At 45.0% G+C, this 20,280-nt stretch overlaps 1 protein-coding gene across 3 annotated transcripts in view; it reads right to left on the reverse strand.

Annotated features, from left to right (window-relative positions):
- Window positions 1–232: 232 nt before the first annotated feature.
- MIPEP (mitochondrial intermediate peptidase) overlaps window positions 233–20,280 on the reverse strand; it is a 140,348-nt gene continuing 120,300 nt past the window's right edge. For all 3 annotated transcript variants that reach the window (XM_068526900.1, XM_068526901.1, XM_068526899.1), the window contains one exon: window positions 233–491. In XM_068526900.1, the coding sequence (XP_068383001.1) occupies window positions 394–491 (98 nt within the window). In that variant the 3' untranslated portion in view covers window positions 233–393. The remainder of the gene's footprint in view (window positions 492–20,280) is intronic.

The following is a 20,280-nucleotide window of genomic DNA, read 5'->3' on the forward strand; positions in this document are numbered from 1 at the left end:
GGAACTATATGTGTAATCTTTCTGAAGACTGCTTCAAACTAATTTTGCTTTTTATTACGTCTCTAACCAAGTAAAGGTCATCGGACAGGGAAAAGTTCACCAGGAGTGGGGCTGGGCTGAGGGGGTGTCTGGCCCCTGACTATAACACCTCTGTGTTCTGGTTTGTACTCACTCACTGAATGGATTTCCTTATGTTCAAAAATCTGCCAAACAAACAGGCTAAAAGCCAGCATAATTTTAAAAAATTATTTATTCCAAGTTCCACTGGTTTAAGGTTTTTCATAAGTTATTACAGAACTGAATGCTGAAATCAGAAACAGACGTTCAAAGTTGTAGCATTTACAACAAAACTGATATCTCCGTGACTGATTTAAAGGATTCACAGTGTTCCCATCATTTAGAATCCATGAGGAAAGTTTCGAAGTCCAAATCCAAGTCAGAAACAAGGGCATTTACGAAGTCATCGATAGAAGGACACTTCTGAAGCATACCTGCGAACGAAGAAAAGATCAGCTGACTCGTTCTCTGCAGAGACAGTACACAGGGACGAAGACATACATCAAATCTGCGTGGTCAGGGGACATTCGGCTTTGTGAACTGAGAGCTTGACTGCGAGGACGTTTCAAAAAGTCCTGGGCAAGCGCGTGGGCCCCGAAGCTATTTCTTGTTTTAATGCCTTTTTTACTCTCTAACCAACTCTTAGCTTAGAGATTTAGAGCCAAATATGTTTCCCGGGGGTTTTTATTTTGCACATATTACTATACACTTGGAGTGATGTCAGAAGACTTAATTTTTCAGCTGTCTTTGGGCTGATTCAGAATTTAATATGTTTAATTACCTGCCAAGTGTTATTATCAAGTTCTGTGCACTTTAAAATCATTCAACTGTTAATCATCTTGCAGAAGTCTTAGACACAAGTTATTGGCTTTCCTCCAGACCTGCCTGTTTTGGAGAACTCCTAATGTCTGGTTCTCAAATTTCCTCATCTGACATACAAGGTTGCAATAAAGCTAGAATAAGAAGCTGTATTGGAAAGCAGTGAGGCACCCTGTCTAGCGTATAGTAACAATTCAATAAAAAGCTGAATTTATCTCCACTCTTCACTCAAAGAAGCCAAAGACAACATTCAAGCAATCAACCCTGTGGCCCCGACCTGTGCTCTTGGCACGTAATGCTAACTCAAGGTTGGACAGGGCTCTCTCACCAGTATTTAATTTGAGGGATGGATCCTGTAAAATGAATTCCAACACCAAGACATTAAAAGATTACCAGAGTCCCTATTTCCTCTAAATCGTCAGTGCAATTCAGTTAACATGCCTTGAGTGTTTGCTGTGTGAAGGACCAGGCCAAGTCACAATATGAGGGCAAGAAGGACACAATCACAAAAGTAAACCATGTGGAACTGGATAGCCATATGGGGAAAATTAACCTTGACCCCTGTCACATACCGTACATAACCATTAATGTGAGATGGGCACAGACCTAATTGTAAAAGCTAAAATTATTAAGCATCTAGAAGAAAATATAGAATATGTTTGTGACTTTGAGGTAGGCAAAGGTCTCTTAGGACACAGACGGTAATAACCATAAAAGAAAAAAAGATACATTAGAGTTCATCAAAACTTAAAACTTCCAGCCTTGCAAAGAAACCATCAAAAAAAATGAACAGGTAAATGACAGAATGGGAGAAAATACTGACACAACACATATGTCACATAGGACTGGTAGCCAGAATATATAAAGGACTCCAACTCATCATAAAAATACTTTTAAAAATAAAAAATGGACGAAAGATTTGAGCAGACCTTTCACAAAAAAAGATATCTGAATAAACACGGAACTAACAGGCCCTGAGAAGACACACATCACTGTCATCCAGGAAAAGAAAACTAAAGCCACAAAGAGACACCATGATGTTCCACCAGGATGGCTGAAGTCCCAGGGCTGAAGACACCAAATGCAGTCAAGGCCTTGGGTGCCATGGCTTGTCGTCCAGCAGGGGCAGAGGGTGAGACGCGAGAGCCCTTTAGAAAAAGGTCCAGCAGTTTCTATAAAGCTCAGCACACACCTGCCCCGTGACCCAGCTGTTTCCTCCTAGGTATTAACCAAGAGAAATGAAGGCACGTTCCCAGCAGCCTAAAGTGGAACAACACAAGTTCCCATTACCAGGCTGCAGATGGACGTTCATGGTGTCTTCACACAATGGAATGACACCAGCAAGCAACGAAAAGGAAAGAACTCCTGACCCAGACAACACCTCGGGCGGGCCTCAGACACAGTGCGTTGCACACAAGGGCCCACACAAAGCACACGCTGCCTGTTTCGTTTATATTCACTTCCAAAACGGGCCGGACTAACCCATGGCGAAAAAAAATTGGAACAGTGGTTGCCTTTGGGAGTGGGGATGGCGACCGACCCAGAAGGTCCTGGTGTGATGGGAAAGTTCTCATCTGGACAGTGGTTTGTGACACCCAGGTATAGACCTCGTCAAAATTCAGTAAACGGAACATTAAGGATTTGTGCATTTCACCATATGTAAATGTTACCTCAAAAAGAAACGTAACCGACACTGAACTCTAGTTAACGCTACGCACACAGAAGTGTCTGGGGTAAAACATACTTATGTCTGCACCTTGTTTCGAAAAAATATATATATGATGGGTGGATGGAATGGACAGATGGATACGTGACAAAGCAGAGCAAAATGTTAATTGTAGACTCTAAAGGGCAAGTATATGAGTGTTTACAGTTCACGTGACTTTTCTGAATGCCTGAAAAATTTCCACATAAAGCGTTCGGGGAAAAGTCAGTTTGGGGTGTTAATAGCACACAAATGGCAGCCAGTGGGAGAACAGAGGGGGAAGGATGACTTGCAGTGGAGAGATTCCGGAGGCTCCGTGGAGCAGATGGGATCCTGGAGAAACGTGAGAGATGCGGAAGGTTCAGGCTCAAATTAGGGCCTTTGCGGTGGAGAGGGCGGCCTAGGAAAGGCACCCGGTGGGCGGCGCACAGAGCGTCTGGGGTCTGGAGGGAGGTGACCAGGAACAGAGCACCGGGGAACCAACCGCTCATGACGTTTGGGTGCCATCCGCAGTGGAACGCAGAGCTTGGGGCAGGCGCAGGGCTGGACCCACGGACACGGTCATTCCCCCTGGGGAGCACGGCCGTGGCGGAAACAGACCAAGGACTGGCTTGTGCAGTGGACATAAAGCAGTAGCTCCAACACGTGCTTGTCAGCCGCTAACCAGACCTGGTGCAGTTAACAGCAAGAATACTGTACGATTGGAAACTGCTGGCCAAAGTAGTTTCATCTTTGTTCAAGTTCAGATGATCATATCTCCATCGCAGGGAGTATTTGAGGACTAAGGAGCGGCTACTGGAAGAGAATTTCATTGCTGCGTCTTTACTGGCAAAACTCAAGTTTCAAAGCAATTTTCTTTCCACAGTAAAATAATCTTTATGGATGAGAAAGGCCTCTCCTCTGGTCCCGCTGTGTCACTAATGACAGGAACGTGGCAGCTTTGACAATGGCTAAAGCGGCGCATTTCACTTTGTGTCTCTGAGATGCGGGTTTTCACTTAAACAGATGCAGTCAGAGCCTAATAAATCCGGTTTATGCTTTTCCTACGTGCCAGGTTTCTTAATGCAGAGAACAGTTGTAGGGAAAACACTGAAACGTGGCTGGTCAAATGTGTTATCCTGTTACACCATTTCCTTCCTTGTAATGTTTGAAAACATCCTATAATTTCAAAGGACTGGCTGTTTATAATGAAACGGTTACAGAACGGTCAGAGGTGGAGCCGACCGTGCAGTCGAGCTTGGCCCTCCCGCCCTGTGAAGTGTCACGTCCACTCCACAAGCTGCCCACGTTCACAGGGCCCTGCTCGGTCCTCCGCGGCCGCGCCTAAGGGGCACACGCCCCCTGCGAGGCCCACCTCCAGCCACTTCTGCGCCTCAGAGAACGGCAGTCGTGGCGACAGTGGGGGAAGAACATAACACGCTCAGGGTAGTTTTAAATAAAATCCGGTCAGAGATGAATGGTTCAGTAATTGTGTGTGTGATGTGACTGGTAAAGCTGAAGGTTCAAAAAGGAGGGAACCCAGACCGAGAGGGATGGGGGAGTTACCGGGGCAGGGATTCTCCTGGAATATGGCTGCGGTGTCCTCGCTTTAATTAGATCGAAGTGTTTGGCAAGTGTCAACCTGAACTAACTTCCGCACAGAGAATTAAAAGAGAAACACAATGTTTTCAGGCAGTCCCACAAATAAGAAAAATTGAAATTGGCTTTTATGTATGTGGATGGTAAAAAGATTCCAAGAACTCTGAGGTTTTTACAAAAGCTGACAAACATGTCCCCTTTGTCTTCAAGTCTTAGTCTTAAAAGGGTGGTGATGAGATGTGCAATTTCGCAGGAGCCCCGGGAACCCGGCTGGAGGTGCCGAGTCCACGAGCGGGCGAGTTCACACACGTTTCTCTGTGCACATCACCTGAGTCGGGGGTCGGGGGGCTGAAACAGTAAAACAAAACCGAGGGCAGCTTCACACCTGAAAAGGGAAGCGTGGACGGCGATGTAAGAAAAGCAGGTGTGCCGGGCCCGCCGGCCGAGTCCTCGCGGAAAGACGGCGGCTCCATCTGTCCGCCCTCCTCGGAGCCACGGCAGTTGCGGAGGATGACTTAGTTTCTTTTCCTCCTCGTTTTACCAGAGAGGCAAATGCGCTGATAAAAACTGGGACAAGCCCGAACCTTTTGGTCCTGACTGCTCTGCTCAAACCACGTGTTCCGGGACCTCGAAGGACGGGGCAGCTGCCCTAAAAGGCCTGACGGCCCTGAGTTTCGGTCTCGAGGGCTGCAGACTGCGTCGCGAGGCAGGAGGGGCTTCTGCTCTGCGCCGGCATCATGGTCCTGCTCGGAGGCCCCGGCACTGGGGCAGCTGGGGGGCAGGCCTCGCTGCCCAGCTCGGCGCCCACCGTGCCCCTCCGGGACCTGCTCCCGGGGCGGAGGACAAGCGGCCGGGGACCACGGGGCGGGTGAACGCGGCACCCGGCGGCCCCGAGGAGCTCGTCCGCGCCCTTCGCCGGCCCCGGAAACCGCTCGCTCTCAGCTGCGCTTCGGCTTCTCCCTTTGACTCCGTGGTGACCTCTGCACTGTTCCCCCAAACTCCTTTTCTGCTCGGTCAGTCTAAGTTGGTTCTGTTTCTTTCAAGAAGATTGCCAGTTGATGAAAAGATGAGTTCACACGTTATGAAGAGGGGCTGAGCGATGCCCGGGGGACACTGATATTTTTGTCTGATTAAGGACCAACTTCGTAGACTCAGGGTTTAGACTAGAAGCAGGTGGTTTTTGTTTCTTCTTTTTTCATTTAAGTGACCATGTCTTCTTTCCCACAGATAAAGTAAACAGGTGACACACAAGCAGGCTTTCCTCTCAGATTCCCTCTCTCCAAGCCCACTGGTGGGGAAAGGAGAGGGGCCCTGGCCCGAGAGGGGAGAAAGACAGCTCTGCCCGCAGCCCTGGCCGCTGCAGTGGGAGGTGGGCACGGCGAGGGGGCAGGAACACTGCCCCAGCAGCTCCAGGGTCCTCCTGAAATGGGTGCCTTCCTGGTGGGATCGGGAAAGGGAACACCCTTCTGACTGTAGGCCTCAAGGTGCAGTGGAGGCCCCTGGGTTGGGTCTGTGTCCCCGGCTGCCCCAGAGAGGGAGGTGGGTGTGGTCCTAACCCCTCTCAGGCCAGGCCCTCAATGCCTGAGGTGGTCGGGACACGGAACTCCCCCCCCCAGTTCTTTTTTTTTTTTTTTTTCCACATACACACTGTTTTTTATTTTTGCAAGAGATAAATAGACTGACATCAAGCATTGTACATGGATGACCACAACAAAAGCAACAATGATTGCAATTACCAAACATGAAACACACTCATACTATGTCATAATATTGACATTCAGTCCAGTAATCCTCCACTGTAGCAGCTCCTTTACTTTGCAGTGAAAATTGATTTGTATATTCTTTGCCTCTGAGCCCTTGTGGGATTTTTTTTTTTTTAATTCAAACAGAAAGTCACAAAAATTATACTCATCCTCATCAGTTCACTCAGTCCCATGTAATTAATTTTTTTGTTCATCTTGATCTTTTGTTAGCACTTTTATGAGTTCATCAGTTTTTCATTAGAGTTCTGAAAATGCTTATTCATTCAGTTCAGCAGTACCGTCAGTTACCAGAAACCTGTACTTGTCAGTCTTTTCCATGAATTTCTTGAAGATGAAACCCTTTTATAGGAACATATTTGCAAAAGCATCAGAGTACACCCAGAACTGTCTGTAAATGACAAAAGACTTAAAAATGACCACGGTTAAAGATTTGATGAAAGTTCATAATAATGCAGTTGACAAGAAAATTAGCTATTTCTGAGATATACATTTTAAAGTAATAACTAGGATTATGACTTATAACATTATACCAGAACACGTAAGATTTTTAGAAATTTCATGTAATGTCTGAAACATTTATATTAACATATTTCCATACAAATAACCCAATGAAAGTTTAGTATTAGTTGTTTTGTTTGTTTTTTTATACTGCAGGTTCTTATTAGGCATCAATTTTATACACATCAGTGTATACATGTCAATCCCAATCGCCCAATTCAGCACACCACCATCCCCACCCCACTGCAGTTTTCCCCCCTTGGTGTCCATATGTCTGTTCTCTACATCTGTGTCTCAACTTCTGCCCTGCAAACCGGCTCATCTGTACCATTTTTCTAGGTTCCACATACATGCGTTAATATACGATATTTGTTTTTCTCTTTCTGACTTACGTCACTCTGTACGACAGTCTCTAGATCCATCCACGTCTCAACAAATGACTCAATTTCATTCCTTTTTATGGCTGAGTAATATTCCATTGTATATATGTACCACAACTTCTTTATCCATTCGTCTGCTGATGGGCATTTAGGTTGCTTCCATGACCTGGCTATTGTAAATAGTGCTGCAATGAACATTCGGGTGCATGTGTCTTTTTGAATTACGGTTTTCTCTGGGTATATGCCCAGTAGTGGGATTGCTGGGTCATATGGTAATTCTATTTTTAGTTTTTTAAGGAACCTCCATATTGTTCTCCATAGTGGCTGTATCCGTTTACATTCCCACCAACAGTGCAAGAGGGTTCCCTTTTCTCCACACCCTCTCCAGCATTTGTTGTTTGTAGATTTTCTGATGATGCCCATTCTAACTGGTGTGAGGTGATACCTCATTGTGGTTTTGATTTGCATTTCTCTAATAGTGATGTTGAGCATCTTTTCATGTGCTTCGTGGCCGTCTGTATGTCTTCTGTGGAGAAATGTCTATTTAGGTCTTCTGCCCATTTTTGGATTGGGGTGTTTGTTTCTTTAATATTGAGCTGAATGAGCTGTTTATATATTTTGGAGATTAATCCTTTGTCCATTGATTCGTTTGCAAATATTTTCTCCCATTTTGAGGGTTGTCTTTTCATCTTGTTTATGGTTTCCTTTGCTGTGCAAAAGCTTTGAAGTTTCATTAGGTCCCGTTTGTTTATTTTTGTTTTTATTTCCATTTCTCTGGGAGGTGGGTCACAAAGGATCTTGCTGTGATTTATGTCATAGGGTGTTCTGCCTATGTTTTCCTCTAAGAGCTTTATAGTGTCTGGCCTTACATTTAGGTCTTTACTCCATTTTGAGTTTATTTTTGTGTATGGTGTTAGGGAGTGTTCTAATTTCATTCTTTTACATGTAGCTGTCCAGTTTTCCCAGCACCACTTATTGAAGAGACTGTCTTTTCTCCATTGTATATCTTTGCCTCCTTTGTCATAGATTAGTTGACCATAGGTGCGTGGGTTAATCTCTGGGCTTTCTATCTTGTTCCATTGATCTATGTTTCTGTTTTTGTGCCAGTACCATATTGTCTTGATTACTGTAGCTTTGTAGTATAGTCTGAAGTCAGGGAGTCTGATTCCTCCAGCTCCGTTTTTTTGCCTCAAGACTGCTTTGGCTATTCGGGGTCTTTTGTGTCTCCATACAAATTTTAAGATGATTGATTTGTTCTAGCTCCGTAAAAAATGCCATTGGTAAATTGATAGGGATTGCATTGAATCCCCCCCAGTTCTTTTAAAATCAGATATGAAAGCAACCATACTCTTACATTTCAGACACAGCGCCAGTGCTTGGTTTAAATGAAGGTGTGTCTGTCAGGTTTCTGTTTGAGGTCCACAGGTATCATTTATTTAGGAGACAACAACCCAGCTCTGAAAGGCGGCAGAAGAGCTGGCGTGCGGGGGGGGGGGGGGGGGGGTGGCGCTGGGCAGGTTAGGGTCTTAGGCCGAGTGGAACATTCCCTGGCTCAGCACAGCATCTTATAATTTAAAATTTCAGTCCATTCTCCTCTCTGACTATCCCGAAGTTTTCCTCTGAAGGATTACCAAGGAGGAAAAGAGTGGAAAGATAACTCTTCCTTAGAAGGCACTGATGCAAGGGCTTGAGCTACCCCATCAGCCACCTGGTTAGGGACTTCAGACCAGTCACGTAACTTCTGGAACTCCCTTCTTCCGCTAGAAGCAGAGGCAGACTGGTAGAGTGAAACATAATGTTTGAAGATCGTAAAATTTGGCATAATGTCATCTACTTTGCTGGATTGTTACAAGGATTAAATAAAGTGCGTTTAACTCATGGAAAATTGCTCCATAACTGGTAACGGTAACCATCAGATCGCAAGTTCAAGAGCTGAAGGATGAGGCTGCTTACTTTTCTGCACAAGTTCAATTTCAAAACTCTGGTCTTTGATTAAGTATTTAGGGTATTATCATCAAACACAGTCACAAGCTAACTACCCAGCTAATGAATCATCGCTTGCTTTGCTTTTTTCTGGCTTTCGCCATCTGCTTTTTATGAGATAACTGTTTATCTACGGAAAGGTGGAAACAGAAGAAGTAACTAGAGTCGATCCATTTTCTGCCTGTCAGCAGCTGTGATAGAAGGTTTATCAGGAAGAGATCACTGGACAGCAGTGATGATCACACAGGGCTGTGAATGGCAACCACGGTAAATTTTATGTTCTATACACTTAGCCACAACTTAAAAAAGAAGTGACCGCAACTACTGAGCCTGTGATTCGCCTCCATGTTCAGCTGCCGTGGCTCCGTCCTCTGTCACCAAACATCGGGTTGTCCCCACAGACTGGGCAACGAGCGAGGGGTCTGCGTGTCTCCAACACCACCTCGGTTCTAGAACCCATCGTGACAGTTCACGGCTGCTTTTCATGCTGAAATAATTGCGTGTGTCAAACTTGGCTCCGACTGATGAAGGATTCCAGCGCAGAGGCTGGCCTGGCATCTGAAGAGGCTCAAGTGAACTTCACGCGATCAGAGCTCATCCCAGAGCTGCCTCTCCCGGGCCTCGGGCGGCTGGCTCATCTTTCTCTCCTTTGAAGTCCTGGGCTGCGAGGCTGCAGCTGCTACACCTTTTCCTAAAGGTGGTTCCCACTATCTGCAGCCAGTTCTCGGGAGAACAAGGATGTCAGCCAGAAAGTGAAATTCCTTTCCTCCTCTGAACTCAAGAACTCTCCTGCCCCCTCGGCTGGGCTAATACCTGTCACACTGGAGCCATGGCTCTGCCTCTGGGGTCCCTGCCTGCAGGGCTTCCTGCTGGGTGGGAGCTAACCCAGCAAGGGGAGCCCACGGACGTGCTCTGTTTACTAATCAGTTTATTCTGATTTCGTAGTCAGATTCAACAATTCCATTTACCAGTTACATTTCTGGGTTACAAAACATCTTGCCTTTTGAAGCTCCATGTCTTCCTTAAACAAACACACCCACACATTAAACACGTACACACCCTCTGAAAAAATCAGCGCGTTTACAGAAGGGAGGCCTCGGCCTTGGGAAGCCAGGTGCCCGCTTCCACTGCTTTCTGGAAGAAAGCGCTCAGCTACTGCAGAGGCCACGCTGAGTAAATATCCAGACACGCCAAGGCAGAGGGGTTCTATTTACTTGGCTATTATTCAGGGTGCCATCCACCCTGTTACTGAACCTGTGTGGTAGGTCCTGTAGCGCCACTAAATGCTAGGTCTGGCTTCCCTGATGTGCTTTCCTCACGTACTCCTGTTACTGTGTGCAAGAAAAGAAGGTTTCTGCCAGTGAGTGTGCTGTGAAGTACCACAGCCGGCCCTGCGTTCATGCATTCTCACTCAGCAAATCTTATTTTGCCATAAAACCACTACTATGTGGAAGGCAGCTGACACCTTGTCAGGTCTAGTTCGCATGTGCGGCCTTTCAGATCTGTCTCTGTGATGTCCTGCCCGGAGAACGCAACAGTATCTTCTTTGAGCATCAGTGTACCAGGCAACTCAGTCACCGAAAATTATGAAAGAGCAGAGGGGAGATACAGTGCAACATGCACGCAACTACTTCCAAAGCAGAAGCTTCCTGGTCTGACCTGAATGAGAAGTTTAAGAGACTAGCAGTGCACACAAGACGGGTCGGAGCGCCTGAGTTTGCCTACTGGTTCTCCTGCTTGCCACGGTGTGACCTCGGGCAGGAAGAGGTCACCTAAGCGCCCCTGGGACGGCTGAGAGAATGAAACGGGGGAACGCGTGCAACGTGCTTAGCACAGCACCTGGCAAAGCACCCAGCACGGGTCACAGTGGTTCTCGTTACCGCTACGTTGCCAGCACCGCTCTCCCTCCTGTCCGTTCAACTGGAGAACACCGAAGTAGCAGAGGTTAGTCTTACTGGTAATATCCAACATAAAGTATCTTAGGAAAATCAGTACACAAGGCTACTGCAACATGTTAATAAAATTCCCACTCTGAAGTGAAAAAAAACGTGCAGGAAGAAGACAAAAATGAATGTGGGGCTGAAATTCCAATTATTTTGAGGGTGTGATTTAAGATTTTAAGAATTTTTTAAAGCTCTGTTTTGTTTAAACTGCTTGAAGGGAAAATGTAAGTGGAGTTTCGCTATTGTCCTGACCCTACAGCTTAAACTAAACATACTCAGTGCTATAAGAAGAGGGATTAAGAAACTAAACGTGTCTTATTTGACGTACCCTGACATGTGATGGGGTCAAAAAAGAACTTGATCATGGTAGCCAAATGTTTTGAGATGTGCAAATTCTGAGATTAAGGAGGGATTATTCTATCTTACAAACTTTAATGTAAAGATGAACTGTTAAGCAAAGAAGAAAATTAGGTTTAGGTATAATCATGCCTTAATCTAGTTTCATTATTAGTGATGTTACATAATAGTCACAAGGGAAAAGTTTCTTTTAGAGGTAGCTGAAAAGACTCAAACACTAGAAGATACCTTGCAAAGGATCTTTCAGGAGATGAACCAGTTAAACCAGGAGAAACCTTCCCATCTCCATGCTCTCTGGCAACATTTCAGGAGGTGCTTAGCAAATGTCAGTTTCAATTCTTCCACTGAAATCTGCTCGAAGTCTCTACCAGTGCGAGTTTACCCTCATCAGTGGACTCTGGAGTGCAGATTCCTCAGTGGGTGCCCAGCATCAGCCCCGCCAAGACGCTTGCGGCCCCGAATTCCTTAGCCCTGGAAGCTCTGAGCCCCCTCCTGTCAGCTGCGAGTCTAGGGTGAGAGCTTTGAGGAGGTGACACCTGCTTTTCTAACAGCACACTGGTACCCATGCGCCAGGAACATCATCTGTAACGACCGTCTGTAAAGAACACGTTATGATGTTTCCCCTAAGCAGTCAGAAGACTCCAGAGAATACTATCTACGTTCCTGTTAGAAAGTTGTCTACGCACCATGATCTGGAAACAGAAACGTTGGTGTTTCTTGCAATGCGTCCCCTACAGGGTACCTACCCAGAAGAGAAAGGCTCTGAGACCTTAGTGCAGTCAGGCTGCAGGGGCACCGTCCTGGATGCTACACAAGGGGAGACGGCCCGTCCCATGCACGCAGCAGGCAGAGAGCAAGTCCGCTGCTGTTCAGAGAAAACGGCCAAGAGGAGCACGGCCCACCCAAAGTGAACAGCGGCTGAAAGCCTGTCCAGGGGGACGGGTGCTGGTAAAGGGCTCTGCACCACCGAGGGGGCCCATCGGCTTCTCTCGGCCTTACCTCTGTTCCCGTGAAGGGAGTCGCACGCCCCCCAGAGCAGCGCGGGTGCATTAAGGGGCCACTGTCCCCACTCCTCTCTGGAGAGTGGCTCTCCTTGTGGCATGCTGTCATCTGTTATAAACCTGTTATAAAGCAGACTATCTGGAAGCGGGAGGGCAGGAGCAGGGGCTGGACCATGACCGCCAGTGAGCGTGCAGTGGACACACTCGTTCGCTCAGGGCCAGAACCACGCGAGGTGTGCAATGCAAAGTGCGGTCAACACGTTACAAGTTAAAATTCTGTTTAAAACTTACTTTCCCAGAGGCTTTTCATCATCTTTGCTAGCAAAAATTATGTTGGTTGAATTTATTCACTGAAACATTTGACAATAAAATAGGGGGGAAAATCCAAGGGTAGTAGAGGCTTCTGGGCTAAGTTAATAGAAGGAAAGGCCTGTCGCTTCCTGGTAAAGGCCGACTCCTCCTACCCAGGTGAAGAGATCAACGCGCATGTGGTTCCCACCACCCTACACCCCAAATTATACAGAATGCCCATCGGTTTCTAGCATGCGGGACGCGGTTATCTGCCTGATGTGTCAACAAGACACCGTAACCCACAGGAGGTGCTTATTCCTGGGGTCCCAAAGTGCATTTGTTCAGAAAAGTGAAAAATGGCGCTTTTTCCAGGAGGGCATTTCCCACGTGTTCTCCGGGTTTATCGTGTCTTTGAAACGCCAGCCTTGTGTTTCAGCCTCAGCTCTTCGCATCTCTAACTCTACTATCTGTTCTCTCCAAGCTTGACCTTTGCTATTTATAAGCAAAGAATGTGATGAGCTCTAGGAAGGGGGCGGCCCGCCTCCAGAACAGACTGGACACATGTCGGGGACAGGGGGCAGTGGACGCGGCTGCAGACTCGGGTCCGAGGCCTGCTAGCGTGAGGGGCGTGTCCAGAGCCCCCCGAGGCAGGCGGCCTGTCCTGCCCACTTAGGTCTGCACCCTCCGCATGGCCCCTTCCCCCAGTGCTCACGGCCGCCTCGTCCACCGGTGCAGAGAACACGGGTGCAAGGTAGCTGACAGGTCGGAGGGCTGAACCCCCGGAGCCCTGAAGTCCCCAAGCCGTGGGCCCAGTCTCAGCCTGCACGGCCCAGAGGGGCTCCTCTGCGTCATTCCTACAGGACGCTGCACCCCTCAAGTAAATGCAGGATCGCTATCGTTCTTATTTCTGTGTCCCTGAAATGCCTGGTTAGCAGCAAGTATTTGATAAATATTTGCTAAGTTAAATGAATTAACTTCATCAACGACTATCATAAAGCTTTTTTCATTCAATCAGATTACTTACTGGTCACTAACACAAGGACACTGCAGTAACACATCAGAACGAAAGCCAGCGCCCTGGACAGCGGTTTCAGTCTCAGGCCCGGAGGTGGTGTGTCTGAGAGCACTCGGCCCCGGAGGTCCCCACCTCCCCGGAGGTGCCGGGTGGAGCGGGACGGGGTGCGAGGGCTGCGGCCAGCGTCTGCTGCAGCAAAGCCCCGAGAGAGGACTCACCTTCTGTAACAGAGTGCAGTGCCCAGTGCCGGGAAAGAGGAGGCAGAATGTATCTCTGACCTCCCCCAGTAGGAAAGTATTCTCCACTTTAATGTCCGTTCCTTAAGTAACTTCAGTAATCTACCAGACTGACCTGGTCCTGCATTAGGTGAATTATAAAACACCAGGGCAGGCCTGTCTTATTACGCCCTGTAGGATGCCAGGTGTGTGTCGCGTAGGAAACACACGCTGCTTCTAGAGGCAAAGCTCTGCAGGGGGCAGAGCACCTCACAGAGCAAGTGGATGGTCTGGAGGGCGGCTTCCTCCTCCCTCCCGAGGGACTGAGGCCAGGGAAGCAGGAGTCCTGCTGTGGGCGAGCAGGGCACAAAGGCAAAGCTGGTGTCCAGACTTCTGGGCAGACGGGGGGACTGAAGTCAGGGCAGAGGGGAGACGCTGAGCTGCTGGGTGACAGACGTCTGTCCTAGACCTGTTTCTCTTTTGTGTTATAAAAGTTGTATCACAAAAAATATTTGGGCCAACAAAATATTTAGAAAAAATTTCATAATAAGGTGAATAAAAACCTGTCCCTTTCTAATAATCATCACGATTTTTTTGAAGTAGAGTTGATTTACAATATTATAGTTCAAGTGTATAGTATAGTGATTCGGGATTTTTATGAATTATACTCAAAGTTATTACAGGATGATGGCTGTCACTCCCTGTGCTGTACAGTGTATCTTTGTTGCTTGTCTGTCTTATACACAGTAGTCTGTATCTCCTAATCCTCTACCCCATCTTGCCGCTCCCTCCCCCCCAATGGTAACCACTAGTTTGTTTTCTGTATCTGTGAGTCTGTTTTTGTTTTGCTGTATATGTTCGTTTTAGTTTTTAGATTCCACATATAAGTGATATCATACAGTATTTGTCTTGCTCTGTCTTATTTCACTAAGTATAATATTCTCTAGGTCCATCCACGTTGCTGCAAAGGGAAGAATTTCATCGTTTTTATGGATGAATAATAATCCATTGCGTGTATGTGTGTGTGTGTGTGTGTGTGTGTATCACATCTTTTTTATCCATTCATCTGTGGATGAACACTTGGGTTGCTTCCATGTCTTGGCTGTTGTAAACAGTGCTGCTACGAACACTGGGGTGCATGTATCTTTTCAAATTAGTGTTTTCGTTTTGTTCTACGTATATACCCAGGAGTGGAACTGCTAGATCATATGGTAGCTCTATTTCTAGTTTTCTGAGGAACCTTCATACAGTTTTCCATAGTGACTGTACCAATTTACATTCCCACCAACAGTGCATGAGTTCCCTTTTCCCCACACCCTCTCCAATATTTATTTATACACTTTTTGATGACAGTCATTCTGACCAGTGTGATGACATTTCATTGTCGTTTTTATTTGCATTTCCTTAATAATTAGCGATGTTGAGCATCTTTTCACGTGCCTGTTGGCCACAGATGACCTGTATTCAGGTCATCTGCCCATTTTTTGATTGGATTGTTTGTTTTTTTTGATACTGAGTTGTATGAGCTGTTTATATATTTTTTATATTAACCCCTTGTTGGTCATACCATTTGCAAATATTTTCTCCCATTCTGTAGGTTGTCTTTTTGTTTCACTGATGGTTTCCTTTGCTGAGACTGTCTTTTCTCCATTGTTTATTCTTGCCCCCTTTGTTGTAGATTAATTGACTATAGGTGCGTGGGTTTACTTCTGGGCTCACTGTTCCACTGATCTGTGTGTCTGTTTTTGTGCCATTACCACAGTGTTTTTATTACTGTAGCTTTATAGTTCAGTCTGAAGTCTGGGAGGGTTATGCCTGCAGCTTTTGTTCTTTTTTCTCAGGATTGCTTTGACAATTGTGGGTCTTCTGTGGTCCTATACAAATTTTAGGATTATTTGTTCTAGTTCTGTGAAAAATGTCATAAGTATTTCGATAGGGATCGCATTAAACCTGTAGATTGCTTTGAGAGGTATGACCATTTTAACAATATTAATTCTTCCTATCCAAAGCACTGGGTATCTTTCCATTTCTTTGTATCATCTTCAGTTTCCTTCATCAGTGTTTTATAGTTTTCAGTGTCTAGATCTTTCACCTTCTTGGCTAAATTTATTCCTAGGTATTTTATGCTTTTTGATGTGATTTTAAATAGGATTTTTTTGTTTTGCTTTCGCTTTCTGAGAGTTAATTATTAGTGCACAGAAAAAGCAACAGACTTCTGTATATTAATCTTGTATCCTGCAACTTTACAGAATTTATTTATTCTAATAGTTTTTTGGTGGAGACTTTAGGGTTTTCTATATAAAATATCATCATCTGCAAATAGTGACAGTTTGACTTCTTCCCTTCCAATTTGGACTCCTTTTATTTCTTTTTCTTGTCTGACTGCTGTGGCTAGGACCTCTAATACTATGCTAAATTGATGGCAAGAGTGGGCATCTTTGCCTTGTTCCTGAATTTAGAGGAAAGGCTTTCGTCTTTTCACTGTTGAGTATGATGGTAGCTGTGGTTTGTCATAAATGTTCTTGACTATGTTGAGATATATTTCCTCTATACCAACTTTGATAAGAGTTTTTAAATCATGAATAGATGCTGAATTTTGTCAAATACTTTCGCTGCGTCTTTTGAGATGATCATTTGATTCTTATTAATGTGTTCTACCACACTGATTGATTTGTGAGTACGGAACCATCCTTGCATACCTGGAATAAATCTCACTTATGGTGTACAATCCTTTTTACGTATTTTGGATTTGGCTTGCTAATATTTTGTTGAGAATTTTTGCATCTATATTCATCAAAGATATTGGCCTGTAATTTTCTTTTTTTGTATCGTCTTTGGTTTTGGTATCAGGGTAATGGTAGTCTTGTAGAATGACCTTGGGAGTGTTCCATTCTCTTCAATTCTGGGGAACAGTTTGAGGAAGGTAAGTATTAGCTTTTATTTGTATGTTTGGTAGAATTCCCCTGTGAAGCTGTCCAGTCCTGACTTTTGTTTGCTGGGAGTTTTTTAAAACTACAAATTCAGTTTCACTACTAGTGATCAGTCTGTTCAAATTGTTTCTTCTTGATTCAGTCTTGGCATGCTGTATGTTTCTAGAAATTTGTCCATTTTTTCTAAGTTGTCCAATTTATTGGCATAGTATTTTATGATTTTTTTATCTCTGTGGTATTGGTTGTTATTTTTCCTCTTTCATTTATTGTTTCTTTGGGTCCTCTCTCTTTTCTTCTTGGTGAGCCTTGCTAGAGGTTTGTCAATTTTGTTTATCTTTTCAAAAAAAAACTCCAGCTCTTGGTTTTACCGATCTTTCCTATTTTTTTATCTCTATTTTATTTATTTCCTCTCTGATCTTTATTGTTTCTTCCTTCTCCTGATTTTGGGCTTTGTTGGTTCTTTTTCTAATTCCGTTAGGTGGTAGGTTAGACTGTTTATATGAGATTTTTCTTGTGTTTCAAGGAAGGCCTGTATTGCCGTGAACTTCCCTCTGCTTTCACTGATTTTGGAGAGTTGTATTTCCACTTTCAGTTGTCTCGAGTTATTTTCTGATTTCCTCTTTGCTTTGTTCACTGACCCACTGGTTTTTATAGTGTCCACGTGTTTGTTCTTTTCCCATTTTTCCTTCTGTAACTGATTTCTAGTTTCATACTGTTGTGGTTGGGAAAAAATGCTTGATATAATTTCTATCTTCTTCAATTTTTTGAGAATTGTTTTGTGGCTTAGCATGTGATCTATACTAGAGATCATTCCATGTGCACGTGAGAAGAATGTGTATTCTGCTATTTATGGATGGAATGTCCTGTAGATATCTATTAAGTCAGACTAGTCTGTTGTGTCATTTAAGACCACTGTTACCTTATTGGTTTTCTGTCTGGATTATCTGTCCATTGATGTAAGTGGGGGTGTTAAAGTCCCCTAAGATTATTGTATTATTGTCAAGTTTCTCCCTTTATGTCTGTTAGTATTTGCTTCATGTATTTAGGTGCTCCTGTACTGGGTGCCTATATGTTAATGAGTGTAATATCTTCTTCTTATATTGAGTTCCTTTATCATTGTATAATGCCCTTCTTTGTCTTTTGTTATAGCCTTTATTTTAAAGTCTGTTTTATCTGATATAAATATTGCTATGCCCACTGTCTTGTCATTTCTGTTTGCATGAAATATCTTTTTTCATCCCCTTTCAGTGTGTGTGTCTTTAGCTCTGAAGTAAGTTTCTTGTAGGCAGCATATAGAAGGGTCTTGTTTTTTTAATCCAGTCAGCCACCGTATGTCTTTTGATCAGAGCATTTAGTCCATTGACATTTAAAGTAATTACTGATAGGTATGTACTTACTGCCATTTTTTTCCCTTGTTTTCCAGTTGCTTTTTTTAGTTCTTCTCTGTTCATTTCTTCTTTTTGTTTTTTCCCTTGTGGTTTGATGATTTTCTTTAGTAGTATGCTTGTTTTCCTTTCTTTTTAGTTTTTGTGTATCTATCGTAGGTTTTTGATTTGTGATCACCATGGGGTTTATATATATATATTGATCTATAATTTTACCTACTTGAAACTGATAGTCATTTAACCTCATATTCTAGAAGATCCACGTTTTTTACTCCTCCCCCCCATTCTGTGATTCTGATGTCATACTTTATATTTCATGTTTATCACTTAACTGCTTATTATCGTTATAGTTGCTTTTACATTTTTTTTGTCTTTTAATCTTTGTACTGGCTTATTTAAGTGGTTGATCCTCAGTCCTTACTATAGATTTGCCTTTCCTATTGGAGTTTTCCCTTTCCTGTAGATTCTTCTTTTCCACTTAGAGAAGACTCTTTAATATTTCTTTTGGGGGTAGATTTAGCATTGATGAACTCTTAGTTTTTGCTTGTCTGAGAAGTTCTCTCTCCTTAGATTCTAAATGAAAATCTTGCTGGGTAGAGTATCCTAAGTTGCAGGCTTTTCCCTTTCGGCACTTTGAATATATCATGCCACTCTCTTCTGGCCTGCAAAGTTTCTGCAGAGAAATCAGCTGGTAGCCTTATGGGAATTCCCTTGTATATGACTATTTTTTCCTTGCTGCTGCTTTTAGGCTTCTCTCTTTTCTTGCCATTTTAATTATAATGTCTTGGTGTGGGTCTGTTTGGGTTTATCTTGTTTGGGACCCTCTGTGCTTCTGTATCTGGATATCCGTTTCCTTCTTCAGGTTTGGGAAGTTTTCAGCCATAATTTCTTCAAATACATTTTCAATACCCTTTGCTCTCTTCTGGGACCCCCTATAATGTGAATGTTGGTACGCTTTTATCCAGAGATCTAACCTTTATAATTTTTTTTACATTTGTTTGTCATTTTGTTGTACTGGTCAGGTGATTTCCATTATTATATCTTCCAGATCCCTTAAGTGTTCTTCTGTATCACTTAGTCTGCTATTCATTCCTTCTAGTGTGTTTTTTGATTTCAGTTATTGAATTCTTCATTTCTGATTGGGTTTTTTTCATATTTCCTAGTTCCTTGTTAAAACTCTCACTGTGCTCATGTATTCTTTTCTCTAATTCAGTTAACAATTTTATTACCAATGCTTTCAATTCTTTATCTGATAAATTATTTCTGTTTTATTACTTTTTTCAGGGGTTTTCTCTTATTATTTCAATTGAGAGCAATTCCTCTGCCTCTATGAATTTAGGTGCAACAGTTTCCTATCGTGGTCTTGAAGGGACCATGTTCTTATGAGGGACTGGCCCTATACAGACTGGGTGTGTCTAATGCCTTTGGTGGGAAAACTGGATCTGATGTGGACACAAGTCATGTCTTCCTCAGGGTGTGCTGGAAGCTATCACCTCGGTAGGGGGTAGGGCTGGGGGTGGAGGGGCTAGAGCTGGAGCTGGGTGTGAAGCAAGACTTCCCTTCTGCTCAGTGGCCATCACTGCCCTATTGGGGGTGAGATCTGGCCCCAAGGGTCAGGCCTGAGCTGCCTCTGTTCCCTGTACGTGTGTGCTTTCCCTGCTCCCTACACTGGGACCCTTGCTGCAGAGGCAGGGGTGCTGAAGCAAGGGGGCCTGTGCAGGCTGTCGGCACACACTGGCTGCAGCCAGAGGTCTGGGCCGTCTCTGACGCACGGCCTGTGCAGTGCCCGCCGTGTTCCCTGGCTCTGTGGAGAAAGCCTCAGGCGAAAGTCCCCTTTGTCCCTCACAGCCGCCCCTGCCCGTGTAGGGCCGCACTGCAGGGCGGATGGGGCCCGGGGGAGCCTCAGTGCACACCGGGCTGTGAGCTGTGGCGGAGCAGCTGCTCTCAAGAGTTCTGGGCTTCGGGGGGACGGCTCGAGTAGCTGCCAACACCCCGTCCAGGCTCTGTCCTGGCCCCGGTGGCCTCTGGGTCCCACGTGAGTCCTCTGCCGTAGACCCTGTGCTGCCCTGTGATGTGGAGTATGCGGGGCTGGAGCGTGTGCCGCGGCGGCCGTCGGAAACCTGGCAGGCAGCAGAGCAGCCTTCAACCCGCCCTTTCCTCTGTGCCTCGGGGCTCGTCTGCCCTGTGCTGGATGCCAGGACAGAGGTGCCCAGTCTGTGGCTCTCACTGCTCACTGCCCAGAGCAGGTCTCTGCCTGTGCCATCTCTCTTTTCCTCTGAGTCCCCTCCCAGGGGCACAGGTCCAGACCTGATCGCTTTTCTTCCTTTCCTACCCCGTTACCGCCTTGGTTGTACAGGAGT

This window comes from Eschrichtius robustus, chromosome 18 (assembly GCF_028021215.1).
Source record: "Eschrichtius robustus isolate mEscRob2 chromosome 18, mEscRob2.pri, whole genome shotgun sequence".
Taxonomy (NCBI): Eukaryota; Metazoa; Chordata; class Mammalia; order Artiodactyla; family Eschrichtiidae; genus Eschrichtius; species Eschrichtius robustus.